The sequence below is a fragment of the Papaver somniferum genome, chromosome 7 (assembly GCF_003573695.1).
Source record: "Papaver somniferum cultivar HN1 chromosome 7, ASM357369v1, whole genome shotgun sequence".
NCBI lineage: Eukaryota > Viridiplantae > Streptophyta > Magnoliopsida > Ranunculales > Papaveraceae > Papaver > Papaver somniferum.
This window is the reverse complement of record NC_039364.1, coordinates 11,466,689-11,479,834: the sequence shown is the minus strand read 5'-3', so window position 1 is coordinate 11,479,834 and position 13,146 is coordinate 11,466,689. Positions and strand designations below refer to the sequence as shown.

Below are 13,146 nucleotides of genomic sequence, written 5' to 3'. Positions count from 1 at the left end.
CAGTTTACTAATGCACACATAAACTGATTCTGGTTGATTTTCAGATAATTTGATGAAAAAATTTAAGAAATTCATAGTTAAATCATTGTTAAATCTCTATCCAAAGGAATAGATTAAAAGGATTTAACTCAATCGTTTGAAAACTTTATAGTGTGAAAATATTGTTTGAAAACCAAAAAAGAGGAAAATAGAATTGTTGTCTAGGATTAGGTTTTAGTTTTTGATTTAAATTAAATTGAAAACAAAATTAATTAAGGTTGCAAATAGAGATAATCAAGGTTTTTGTATTTGTTATAGAAAATTAGAATTATTAAAATTAGAAACCCTTATCATTTTCTTTAGGTTGTTCGAAGAAACTTATAAGCCACAAATAAAGTATACAGGCCGGAGAGGTTTATTAATTTCATAATTAGATTATTAATTTATGAAATTGGCGGGTACGAAGTAGAACGATTCAATGCCAAACCCCCAAACAAGACAAGATTTCTAAAGTTTTCACTCTTTCACCTTCAGTCTTGTCATTTTACTCCAACATCACAGTTAAGTTCACTATTCTTTTACCTTCAGCCTTATCTATTAAACACAGCTTTGATTCTACTTTCGCTTTAGAGGTGTTACGCGGCATGGTGTTCACATCTTCCAGAACTCGAGCATTGAGTAAAAATAAACAAAGAGTTTACCTTTTATATATGTTATCAATGGGTAAAATGTGAATCATATAAAATGAGATAGTGATGAATTTATATTCTAGTTACACGCTCGATGTGCCTTCATGTTTCATGACCATTTTACCATCTAAGATTCTAAATAAGATAGATGGAAGTAGCATGCCGACCGACGAGTGCGTCTTATTGGCATTTTGTAATATGTGAACCTAATGGTGGCACCACTATATATTCAATCAACGAAGAATTTTTTACGAAGTTCAGACTGATGCTAATGGCGTTGATATTCAAGTTACAACAGTGTCTAAACCCAGGTAGCACGATACATTGTGCGAAATGTGGATGAACAAGGGGTAATTACGAAACTAAAGTATTGTTATGTTTCAGCGGCCTTTATGTGAATATGTCATTAAGACATTAACGACTGGACTTTGATGTTCTTTTAACTCCCTTAGAGCATCTCCAATGGAATATGGGTCTCTAAAATATTAAAGCCATCTAGGATTTTAATACTTTCAACAAAAAAAAACCTTTTCAGTGATGGTTGGATATTAAAAATCAAGTCTGATGTGGAAGTTTGAGTTTGGAAGAGAGTATTGGTTTTTAGAGAATCTGGTCCATACCTACGTCATCACTATTTGTTTTTAGTGGGAATGTTATAAAGGCCCTTACTATCAATGGATCTTTTATAAGTGCCCTTATGAGTATTTACAAATACCCCTAATGGCATAATTGAAATTATGTTCAACTAAATAATTCTCATAATCCCGTTTTTAACCTTTGTATCTTATATTCAGACTTCTTCTTTATTTCTCACTCAGAAAAGAATCAATTGAACTAACCGACACATCTTCATCGTTTCACCACCATCACCATCTTCGTATCCGCCACCACCATCTTCATCGCTGCTATTATCAGCTTTGTCACTACCTAAACCATCACCTGTAGCACCACGCCCAACTCTTAAACAATCTATTTTGATTTACAAAACTAAACTGATGAAGAATCATTAGATCTGGTAAGGAATCACAATCTTCAGAGAGAAATCAACACCATTACTGTTACGACGACGACCACCACCGTTTCAACAATAACGACAACTTCCTTTTCCAGATAAAAAATGGAAATTTAGGTTATGCAAAAATTAAATCAGAAACTAATTTTTCAGATTCTGCAATTTAGAGTTTAAGGTTTCAATTTCTGAAAATTTTCGATCTTTGTTGCATAGATTTATCAAACGGAGATGCAGTATTCATGGATTGATACAAATCGATTGTGTATTGATGATACGTTACAAATGTCATATTCAAATCATGAGGCGGATTTTCAAGACAAAAATCAAGTGGAGAATGGGTTCTCAGGTAGCACATTCAAATAAGGTTAAATGGATTTATGTGATGGTTGTATAGGGCTCAGTTATGAGATGAGAAGTTGCTGGCTGTGTTTGGTGGTTAAATGGATGTTGATTGATTTGGTTTTGAGTTCGAATTAATGGTGTTTTGGGTGATTTTTGGGGTTACAAAACAGATGTAGGGATAAGATGTTGCTGCTATGGTTGCGAGATTGAGACTCACGGAGAATTAGATATGGTTTGAATGAGGGAAGATGGTGTTCATGCCTGCATCAATTTCTTAATCTCACATTTCTATACATGCAACAACAACATGAAGAAGGAGATAAAGATGATGAGGAAATCAACTGGATTGGGATTGAAGAACCTAAAATCCATGGGGTGTTAATGTTGGCTGAATTGGTAGTGCAGTTGAACAATAAAATGAAATGTGTTCTGAGACAGAAATTACAGGGTGGTGCAGTTGTGACTCAAGCTGAAGTTGATGATGTTTTTGGTGGCTTACTAATGATGTTTGTTATGGGTTCGATTGAAGCAGTTTGGTGGAGTTCTTGAGCTGAGAATGCAATGGATGTTAGTTCCTAGATGGATTCTGTTGGTTGTTGATTGTCATGGGATGTAATATGAATTGCAGGTGATGGTATTAAGAAGATAAAATGGGTTTGTATTGAATCTATGTGATATAAAATTGCAGGGAAGAGTAAGATGCTGCTTCCAAGGGTTAGGACATGGAATAGAAGAGGAGTCTGGTTATTAGCTGATGTTTGTTAGTCGAATTGTTGTTGGATATGAAGCTACAGGGGATGTGAAATAGATGAATATTAGGATTTGCAGATGATGGGAGTTGAGCTGCAATGAACTAGATGGTGATGTGCAGAATGGGATTGAAGTGGTTAGAATGAAATAATCAGGAGAAGGATGTTGGATTTGATTTGACATGGAGATGGAATGAATTCAGCAATTATGCATGTAAAGTATTGCAGTAGGAATTGAGCCAATAAACAAGTGAAGTGCAGTGGAGATTATGTGTGTTGCTGCTATGGAATTCAACAATGTTGGTGGTTTGAGTTACATTGCAATCAAGTCTGGACAGATTCAGGTACTAATTTCTTGGCATGACTACATATGAAAATCCAGGTTTTAGTTGTATGCCCTTGCATGACTGAACAAATTAGTTTATGGTTGAAGTATAGTCGTTGTGATTGGTTAGTCTGAAATGGAGAGGGTTTACTGGTGCCATCTCAAATTCAGGTGCATATGAACGATTACAGTACATATAGTGGGATGGTGTTGTTGTTGAAGTGATGGATGGAATCGAATTGCAGGAAATGCAAGATAGCATTATAGGTTGAGTTAAAAGGTTTGCGAGTCTTAGATGGTTGTAGCTGCAATTGAGGAGATGAGTTTTGCTGCAGGACTGGATTGTAGATGAAGTAGTCGCTGTTTTGCAGTTGCAGGTAGTTATACTTTGGATGCAGTGTATAAGATGTTGATTGTAGAGATTGGCTTAAACTTGTGATGGAAATGGTGTTGCAGTTAGGGAGATATTGCCGTGAGTTGGAATTTTGATTTTTGGTATTGATCTCGTTGGAGTTTGGTGGTATGTGCAGTAGAGAGATATGCAAGAGATTGAGTGTTTGTTATTGATTTTGAGATTTCGATATCAGTTGCCTTAAGACAACTTGTGCAAGTTGCCTTCATATACGGAGATAACTTGAAAAAGTTGCCTCCATATACCGAGACAACTTGAACAAGTTGCCTTCATGTACGGAGACAACTTGGGCCAGTTACCTCCATATACCTCTGTATATGAAGATAACTATGGAGATGAGAGTGCTTATTAGTACAATTACAAATGAGATGATGAATGAAGTTGTTTATGATATGTGATGTTAACTTGAATTAAAGATGCTATGGATATTAGAAGGCATAATATAAGAAGACAGTGGGATGGTTGTGTTGTTGATGCTTATGTTTTGAAGTCAAAGAATAGATGAATGCTTAGGAAGTTGAGCAGGATCTGAATATGTATCCAGTCAGTGAAGAGCACAACAAGGAGTTGTTGCTGCCTGTGTGTTATTGATGGTGTTTAAGTAAGGGCATGGAAGTGACTGCAGTTGTTTGGTTCATGTTGCAAGTGTACATAGATGGTTGCGGTCATGAAGATGTTGCAAGTAGAGTTTTGGTCATGAATCCGTTGTAATAGAAGATATGGAGGATGTGATACTGTCTGGTGGTGGTTCGAATTATTTGTTGTGCACTGAAGTGGTAGGTGCTGGTATGTGATTTTGATATGTTACTTTGTATTGACGAATCTATGGTGCAATGGTAGCACAACTGACTATATGTTAGAAGATGTGTGTTCGAATCACACTAGATTCACTTTTTTGTGTACAATTTTTATTTTTTAGAGACAACTTGTGATTGTTTCCTCCATATATGAATACAACTTGTGCTAGTTGCCTCCATATTTGGAGACAACTTGGGCTAGTTGCCTTCACTTTGAAGACAACTTTGTGCTAGTTGCCTCAGATTCGGAGACAACTTGAGTTAGTTGGCTTCATGTTGTTTTTCAACTTGTTCTTGTACACTTTTTATTGGAGACAACTTGAGCTAGTTGCCTCCGGTATGGACACTATTTATTGGAGACAATTTGAGCTAGTTTCCTCCACTTTTGGAGACAACTTGAACTAGTTGTTTCAGATCTGGAGACAACTTCAGCAAGTTGACTCCACATGGTGGCAGTGGTGGGGACGGCGACGGCGACAGTGGTGGCGACGGCGGTTACTAGTGGTGGTGGAGGAAAGTAGTGGTGGTTGACAGCGGCGGCGGCGGCAGTTGGAGGTGGCGACGGTGGTTGGTGGTAGTCGACAATGGTGGTTGTGGTGGTGGTGGTTGTTGGCTGTCAGTGGTGGTGGAGGAAAGTGGTGGTGGTTGTTGGTGGAGGCGGTGGTTGGTGGCGGCGGCGGTTGGTGGTGGTGGATGGCGGCGGTGGTTGACAGTGATGGTGGTTGGCGGCGGTGGTGGACAATGGTGGTAGTGTGCAGTAGAGGTAGTCTATTTATTTTATTTTAAATAGTGCTAAGTGGTAATGGTTTGTACATACACTATATAAAGGAGGGTATTTTAGTAATATATTAAGCTTAGGAGTATTTGTATAAGTTGATAAGGGTATTTTGGAAGGAGCTCTATAGTAAGGGTATTTAAATAATCTTCCCTCTTTTTTATTTTATTTATTTTGTTAGATTTTGTGGATTAACTTTCTGCAAATAGGTGACAAGTTTTTCAAAATATGTGTGAATACAACTACCACTGGAGAAGCTTATCAAAACCAAAAAAATTATTTGACTCTATGTTGTTAAATTCCTCTCTTTTAGGTCTCCACATGGGATAAATACCATACACCATTGGAGATGCTCTTTACAGGGGTGTATTGGATTAGGATTTAAATAGATATTTAATAATCCTAAAAACTCCTAGGCATTCGACTAGGATTTATAATGAGTCATTAAATATCCATGGTATTCAATTAGGATAGTTTTAGATTACACAAATATTCTAGGTATTCAATTCTTTTAAGATTTTTTAGGATAGTTGAGCGCCAAGATTCATATGGATTCTTATGGATATTTGTAGCCAAATATGTATGTTATTACCTTATATCAATCTCAACCCACACCGCACGAGTTTCATGGATTCTTATGTATAAATTTTTTATTTTTTATCTCATCATGCTATGTTTTTACACCGCCCACCACCAACCACCGCATCACCACCGATAACAACCACCACTGACTACCACCACCACCAGTAACAACCATCACTAACCACCGCCATCGACCACCAACTACTAGTACTGAAACCAATCACCACAGTCACCACCAACCACCATCACTGCCAACCTCCGCACGTCACCCACCATCTCAACTTATGGATGTTTTTTTTTTTGTTTTTTGAAAGGAATATATGATGCAATTTGTAAATCTGAACTGATCCTACTTTATCTAATATAATCCAAAATCATATATCTATAAGATTCTATAAGATTCACTTAAAAAACATTATAAATCCACTAGATTCAGGTAAACGACTATTTGTTTTTATCCATACAAATCTTGATCCAATGCATCCGTGTTAGACTCTACTGTTTATGCTTTTTAGTCACTTCATCTTATTGTGTAAACCTTCCCAGAGGAACACTTACTACTATTGTTAAACATTTTCTTGGGGTTCTTAATATTTCTTGTATGAAGTTTACAGTTTCTTGATTTATTAATGCTTAATAGTAGAGCTATTCCTTTTGGTAGCGGTTCCTCAAGATAACAACGTTGAGACCTATACTCCTGATAATATCGCTTTGTTCTTCCTCATTTGAACTCTTAAAACCATTTCTCGATATTGCACATCAATTTTTTGGTTTCACTAATAAACCAACTTATCAATTTGCTCCAGCGTCTCCGCAAATTTTTCTGGCAATTACATATCGATGAATACTTCTATTTTCCACATTTCGAAAATTTTGTTTATCATTTTTTTTTATTTATGGGAACGATGACAACTGGATAAGATGAAAAAGACTTACTTTTATGGTTTTAAACTGAGCGATATGTGGGGTCTGTAGACCAGAAAGACTATGGCTTGGCACTGTCTTTTATGCTAAGAATGACCGAACATTTACTTACGCACATTATTAAATTTCAGTTTACTCCAACGCCGCAAAGCAAATATAATAAGTTTACTGCTTTGTCTTTTAATCATAAACCCCATCCAGTGATTCTAAAGTTGGTGGCTCACCTCATTTCATCTTCTTATATACTATATATATCGAAAAGTAAAAAGTCCACGAAGTAAAATATGAGTGAAAAACGAATGATACAAAACGGGATAGTGGTGGATTTGTCATCGTAAATACACCCTCGATGCAGCTTCATAATCCCTGACTATCTTAGGTTTTAACATCAAAATAATGTGCATAGAAGAAATCTTGGTGCGACTATTGTGTCAAACATAACAACAAAAGAAGAAGATATATGTACTTCCTTATGGATAGAGGTCTTATATTCCTAGGAGATCATGAATTGTGTCCCACAACAGACGACTCTTAATAATTTGAGAAATGCTAATGGCGGCTATTCAACAAATATGAGGAACTTACATCAAAATCTACCCACAATTCCTAAGTTTCACTTTTGAATTTTCACAAAATTGGTTAAAAAGGCCAAAATCAACAATTCCCTGGTGAAATAGACACTTAGATTTTGATACTGTTTAAATAGACAAAAATGTAAAAATAGGCAGGATATAACCAGTTTCATCGTGCCAATTTAAAATATTTTTTCTTATTTTTAATTTACACAGGATGTATCCAGTTTTATCCTTGCTATTTTTTAAATTTAAGCTAGGATGAAACCAAGTACCACAATTCCTCGTCCATTTGAACCGTGATTTAAAAATATTCGGACAAATGACCCATTTTCCGTTGAATTTTCAACCAAGTACCACAATTCCTTTTAAAACGTCGAAGCCCTTTTACCAGGCCCAAGCCCATCCACGGTCCAAGTCCAAGATCGTAGTAATGAGGCAATTCAGGAGGAGATGAGATTGATCTATTTGTTGACATGCATCCTCGGGTATCCTTTGCTTTTGTTTTTCTTTCCTAGTTTAATCCCGTGCCCTCTTTCTTTTTTTCATGCATATGATCCATTGGATATCCATTCCACTTCAGACCTTAAATAGGTTTTTTTTCTAAACATCTTGAAGCTTCTGCATCTCTATTAACAAAGCATGTCTCTTAAATTTGCCAAGCTTCTGCATCTCTATTAACAAAGCATGTCTCTTTTTCTCTTGTTCAGCAATGACAATGAAAATACAGTAGACAAGATGCCAAAGGCCACCTTTTATATTTGTTAAGTGGCACAACACGGATGATACAAAATTAGTTAATGATGCATCGATCATTTTAGAATACCTGATGAGTGATGAAATTCATGAAGAATGATTGTTACTATCGAATAATAAATGCTACGAACCAAAAACAATCCCTACTTTTATTACAAAAAAAAAGGACTAAAAGTAGTCTCAACTTTCATTTCTTTTTCTTTCCTTCCTAATAAAACCATCTGTAAAATATTAATCATACATGTAATGGTCCATGACGGAATTAGAGCACCGCCAATGAAAAATCATGTTACGACACTTCATTTGTGGAGACAGTCCTTCAAGGAACCCTATCATGTTCTACACTAATGAATATCCAAAAAAGAAAAAATGAAAAAAAAAAAAAGTAAATAAAAAAACTAAAATAGATCCGACTCTCCGAGGATCATTCAGCCAATTTAAAATTGACTGATGTGTTGAGGTTAATTGAGGAGTCTTTGATCATTAATAAGATCCGCCACATTTTTTTTTATCGGTAAAGAAAAAGATGTATTGATCAAAAAGGCGAGAGTACAAAAGATTTGTACTACCCGAACGGTACAAAGTGACAGGAACAAGAGACAAGCAAAACTAGCCTTACAGAGAAGAGCAAAAAGGATCACTCCCCTAACTAAGTTAGTTATCTATTATAGTCTAAGCTTAAGGAGGATTAAAATAAGCTCTAGGCCAGTTGGCGATTACATCATTGTAAGAAAGACTCTCAAACTCTTTAAACACCAAGCACCATGTGAACATTTCATAATAAGCTTTATCGATGACAGTTGCAGCATTGTGATGTTTTCCTTCAAAAGCTCTTGAGTTTCGTTCCTTCCATAAACTCCAAAGAATGACTGCAGGAATGATGCTCCAAATCTGTGTTTGTGTTATCTTCTGAGGACAAAGGCCAAGCCAGCAACATAGAAGCAATATTTGGTGACATTGTAAAATACCAATTCATTTTCTCAATGAAATGATTCCAAATTTTCTGAGCAAAAAAACATGATCTGCAGTTTCATGTTCATTGTAGAATAAACAAGTTGGAGGCACATCATTCATTCCCCTTCTTCTCAACATGTCTCTTGTAGGTAATCTAGATTGTGATAGAGTCCACAGAAAGAATCCAATTTTTAGTGGTACTTTCAACTGCCAAATGAAATTGAAAATATTTGAAGTAGTGAGATCAGAATCTTTACTTACAATCTTATTATATGTTGATCTGACAGAAAAAACCTTCTTGGGAGTAAGAGACCATTCCAAAACTAAAACCATTTAGCTCAGCCATCAACCAAGCCATCTCATTTCTGACATTTGAATTCAGCCTTCTTGGTAAACCAAGATCCCAAACAGATCTCCCTGCATCTTCAACATAGCAATAAATTTCTTTCTTGAAAGAGCAAATAGATTTGGAAAGACAGGTGATAAAGGAGAAGAGAGTAACCAGTTATCCTGCCAGAATCTTACCTTAGAACCTTTATTAACCTTGAATCTGATGTTGGTTGTGAAAATCTCCCTGCATTTCATAATACCTTTCCAGACTGCTTTTCCGAAAGTAGTATTTGGATTTTTTGAAAGCCAAACAACACCATCAGTTCCATATTTTTCAACCATTAACTGTCTCCGCGTAGCTTCTTCTTCAACAGCAAACCTCCAATGCCACTTTTTTAATAATGCTTGATTCATCTTTCTTAAGTTCTTAATGCCCAACCGTCCATACTTTTTTATTTATATAACACCTTCCACTTAACTAGATGATTTTTCTTTCTTCCTTTATAATCATCCCACAAGAAATCTCTCATAAACTTTTCTATTTTTTTTGCTACGGAAGCTGGCATTTCGAAAAGAGACATATAGTAAGTAGGCAAGCTAGCAAGCAAACTGTTGATCAAAGTAATTTTTCCTGCTCTTGACAACAATAGCTTTTCCAACCTGGTAGCCTGAATATAACTTTATCAATTACTTTATCCAATTTTGCCACTCCCTTGCATTTATCACCCAGTGGAAGACCTACATAGGTAGTTGGAAGCATTCCAGTATAGCAACCCAAAAGATCAGCAAAATGATTCATATCACCATCATAACACACTCCAAAAATTTGGCTCTTTGCAAAATTAATTTTAAGGCCTGTTAACATTTCAAAGGAGATTAGTAATAACCTCAATTGCTTAATCTGCTCCACATCAGCATCCAAAAAAATGAGGGTATCGTCAGCAAATTGTAAGTGACTTATCAATCTTCCTCGACCTGCTACTTGAAAACCTGAAATAAGACCATGTTCTTGCGCTTGTTTTATCATAAAAGAGAGAGCTTCACCTACAAGAAGGAACAAGAAGGGTGACAAGGGATCTCCCTGTCTAATCCCTTTACTGCTTTTGAAGTATCCAGTTGCTAAACCATTAATAATCACTGAGAATCTAACAAGTTCAACACAACAACTAACCCAACTCCTCCATTTATCTCCAAAACCCATTTTACCAAAAATCTCATCAATGAAGTCCCAATTCATATGATCAAATGCTTTTTCAAAGTCCACTTTAATAAGTAAATCAGGCTTACCACTCCTTGTTCTTGAATCAATTAACTCATTAGCCACCAAAACACCATCAAGAATTTTCCTTTTCTTTATAAAAGCAGTTTGTTCAGCATAAATTACACTAGGAAGAGCAGTTTTAAACCTCTCAGCTAATACTTTGGAGACAATTTTATACACCCCATGTACTAGATTAATTGGTCTAAGATATTTTATCTCCTCAATGGTATATTTTTTAGGAATCAAAGAAATGAATGTATTCTTTAATCTCCAATATAAAAAGCTTCTATGCTGTAATTCTTGAAAAATATTCATGAAGTCTTCTTTTAATATCTCCCAACACCTTAAATAAAAACTAATGGCAAACCCATCAGGCCCTGGAGCCTGGTTTTTCCCCAGTAATTTGATTGCATTAATACATTCATCTTCCCCCACATATAACTCCAGCCAATTCTTGAGATCTTCAGAAATGCTGCTAAACTACATATTATCCATACAAACAATTCTAACTTATTTAGACTGAAAAATCTTCTTAAAAAACTCCACAATACCATTGTTAATTTCATCCACATTAGTAGTCATTACACCATTAACTTTGATAGCACCAATGAAGTTTCGCCTTCTCCTATCTGAAGCAAGTTTATGAAAGTAATTTGTGTTGTTTTCATTGTTGGTGATGTGATTAACTCTGGCTCTACTTCTCCACTTCTCTCCTTTTGCAATTTTGATATTGCAATAATCTTTCCTTGCTTTTAACCTTGTTTCCCGTTGCACATCTGTAATACCATTGTGCAAGTCTTCCTCTTCATCCAACTGCATGAAAACTTCTTCCAACTCTTCTAGTCTTCTATCCATATCACCAAACTCATGTTTTGCCCACGACTTGAGCAATGGTTTGAGCAACTGCAACTTTTTGCACATAATGAAACCTGCACTACCTGAAACAGTGAAGGATGTCCAAGCATTTGAAATGAAAGTTAAAAAGTCAGGGTGTGCATACCAGAATTTTTCACAACCAAAAGGACCAGGACCACCTTTTACACCATTGCAGATAAGGGCAAGAGGACTATGATCAGAACATGGCCTTGCAAGAGCTTGTTGCACAACATTAGGGAAATTGATCTCCCAAATAGGTGACAGAAGAAATCTGTAAATTCTACTTCTGATACTTTGAACTTGGTTGTTTGTCCAAGTAAAAGTTGCACCAATCATGGGAAAATCTAGAAGTTCATGTCTAGATATAAATCTATTGAATTTTCTCATTGCATTGTTGGATTCAACGCAAGATGTTCTTTCATGAATATATCTAATAACATTCCAGTCTCCTCCAATCACCCAAGGAAAATTCCAATACGCTCTAACTTCTTCAATTTCTCTCCAAAAATACGGTCTTGTCAAATAATTACTAGGCGCATAAATACCAGAAAAAAGCCATTCAAAATCTGAATTTGGAAGTCTGCAATGAAGGTTGATAGAGTGATGAACAACTAAATAATCCAAGATAGTCACCTTAGTCTCATCCCGCATACACAGAATTCCTCCACTACGGCCATTTCACATTTCTATTACCCCAAGATTGCCAAACTATCAAATCATTACACTGCTGAATTTTAGTCTCTTGAAGAACAAAAATGCTTGGCCTCCATTCCCTAGCTATTTGCTTCACGATATCACGCCTATTTAAATCATTCAAACCCCTAATATTCCAACTTATAATTTTGAAATCCATTACAAGATAGAAACCTCAGACAAAAGATGAAAATCACTTACTTCTTCTTTATTTTTCATAGTTTTGAAGATGACCTTTTAGGGTCTCCATCATTGAATCGTTTTCCTGTTCAGTATCTCCTTTATAGTTGATTCCAATTTTTGGACCCAAATTTACCATTTGCACTAAAATTGAATCGAATTGGTTCCTAAGATCAGGTTCAACTCTGTGTTTAATAATACTCCACTTCTCTGTTGAAGAAAGGAAATCCTTACCAAACAATGTTTCTTTTGGAGAAGTATCAGTACTTTGAGAATCAATTGAAACATTTTCCAAAGAAGCATCCAGTTTTTGAAGATACGGAATGGAAACAGCTTGTTTCAAATGCTCTTCCACATCATCTTCAGATTCAATTTGAAAAATAATCGTTGTTTGTGAGTCAACTTCCTTCCGAGTTAGATCATTATCAACCCGGTCTGAGTCTCCCACTGATGCTGAGTCACTCCCTGAATTTATTGGACTGGACCCCACATTGGATGTAGAAGCGCCTTTATCTCCAAAATTTACCCTTTTACTGAGACGTTGGGGTAGAAAATTTGAATTCAAATTTTTATTTAAGTTTACATTCAAATTCGGAGCTAAAGAAATATTCTTGCCTTTTTCAGCTCGCGAGAATTTCTCTCTTTCAGATTTCTTGTTAGTCAGAGTAATTGCCTGCGATAAATTTGGCCAACCAATTTGGAAATGTGGCTGTACCCCCGACTTTTCCGTCACCATTGGAGTTTCAGCAAACGAAGATTCTGAAGATATTGCCGTCACCCTAATTCGCTGAATAGATTGATCAGGATATCCATTGTAAAGTTTTAGAGTACTAACTTTAATAGGAAAATCGTCTCCCTTATAGTGAAATAGAAATGATGAAGTTCCTTGATCAAAATGATGAACTTTCAAACGCACAACACTTGTATCTTCCCAATTA

The 13,146-nt window shown here is 35.9% G+C and overlaps 1 protein-coding gene across 1 annotated transcript; it reads right to left on the bottom strand.

Moving 5' to 3' along the window:
- Positions 1-9,814: 9,814 nt before the first annotated feature.
- Positions 9,815-12,944, bottom strand: LOC113294100. The gene is made up of 4 exons (XM_026542520.1): positions 12,345-12,944; positions 11,969-12,021; positions 11,045-11,915; positions 9,815-10,939 (listed from the first exon to the last, which is right to left on the bottom strand). Exons 1-4 carry the CDS (start codon positions 12,942-12,944, stop codon positions 9,815-9,817), a joined length of 2,649 nt encoding a protein of 882 aa, XP_026398305.1.
- Positions 12,945-13,146: the final 202 nt, after the last annotated feature.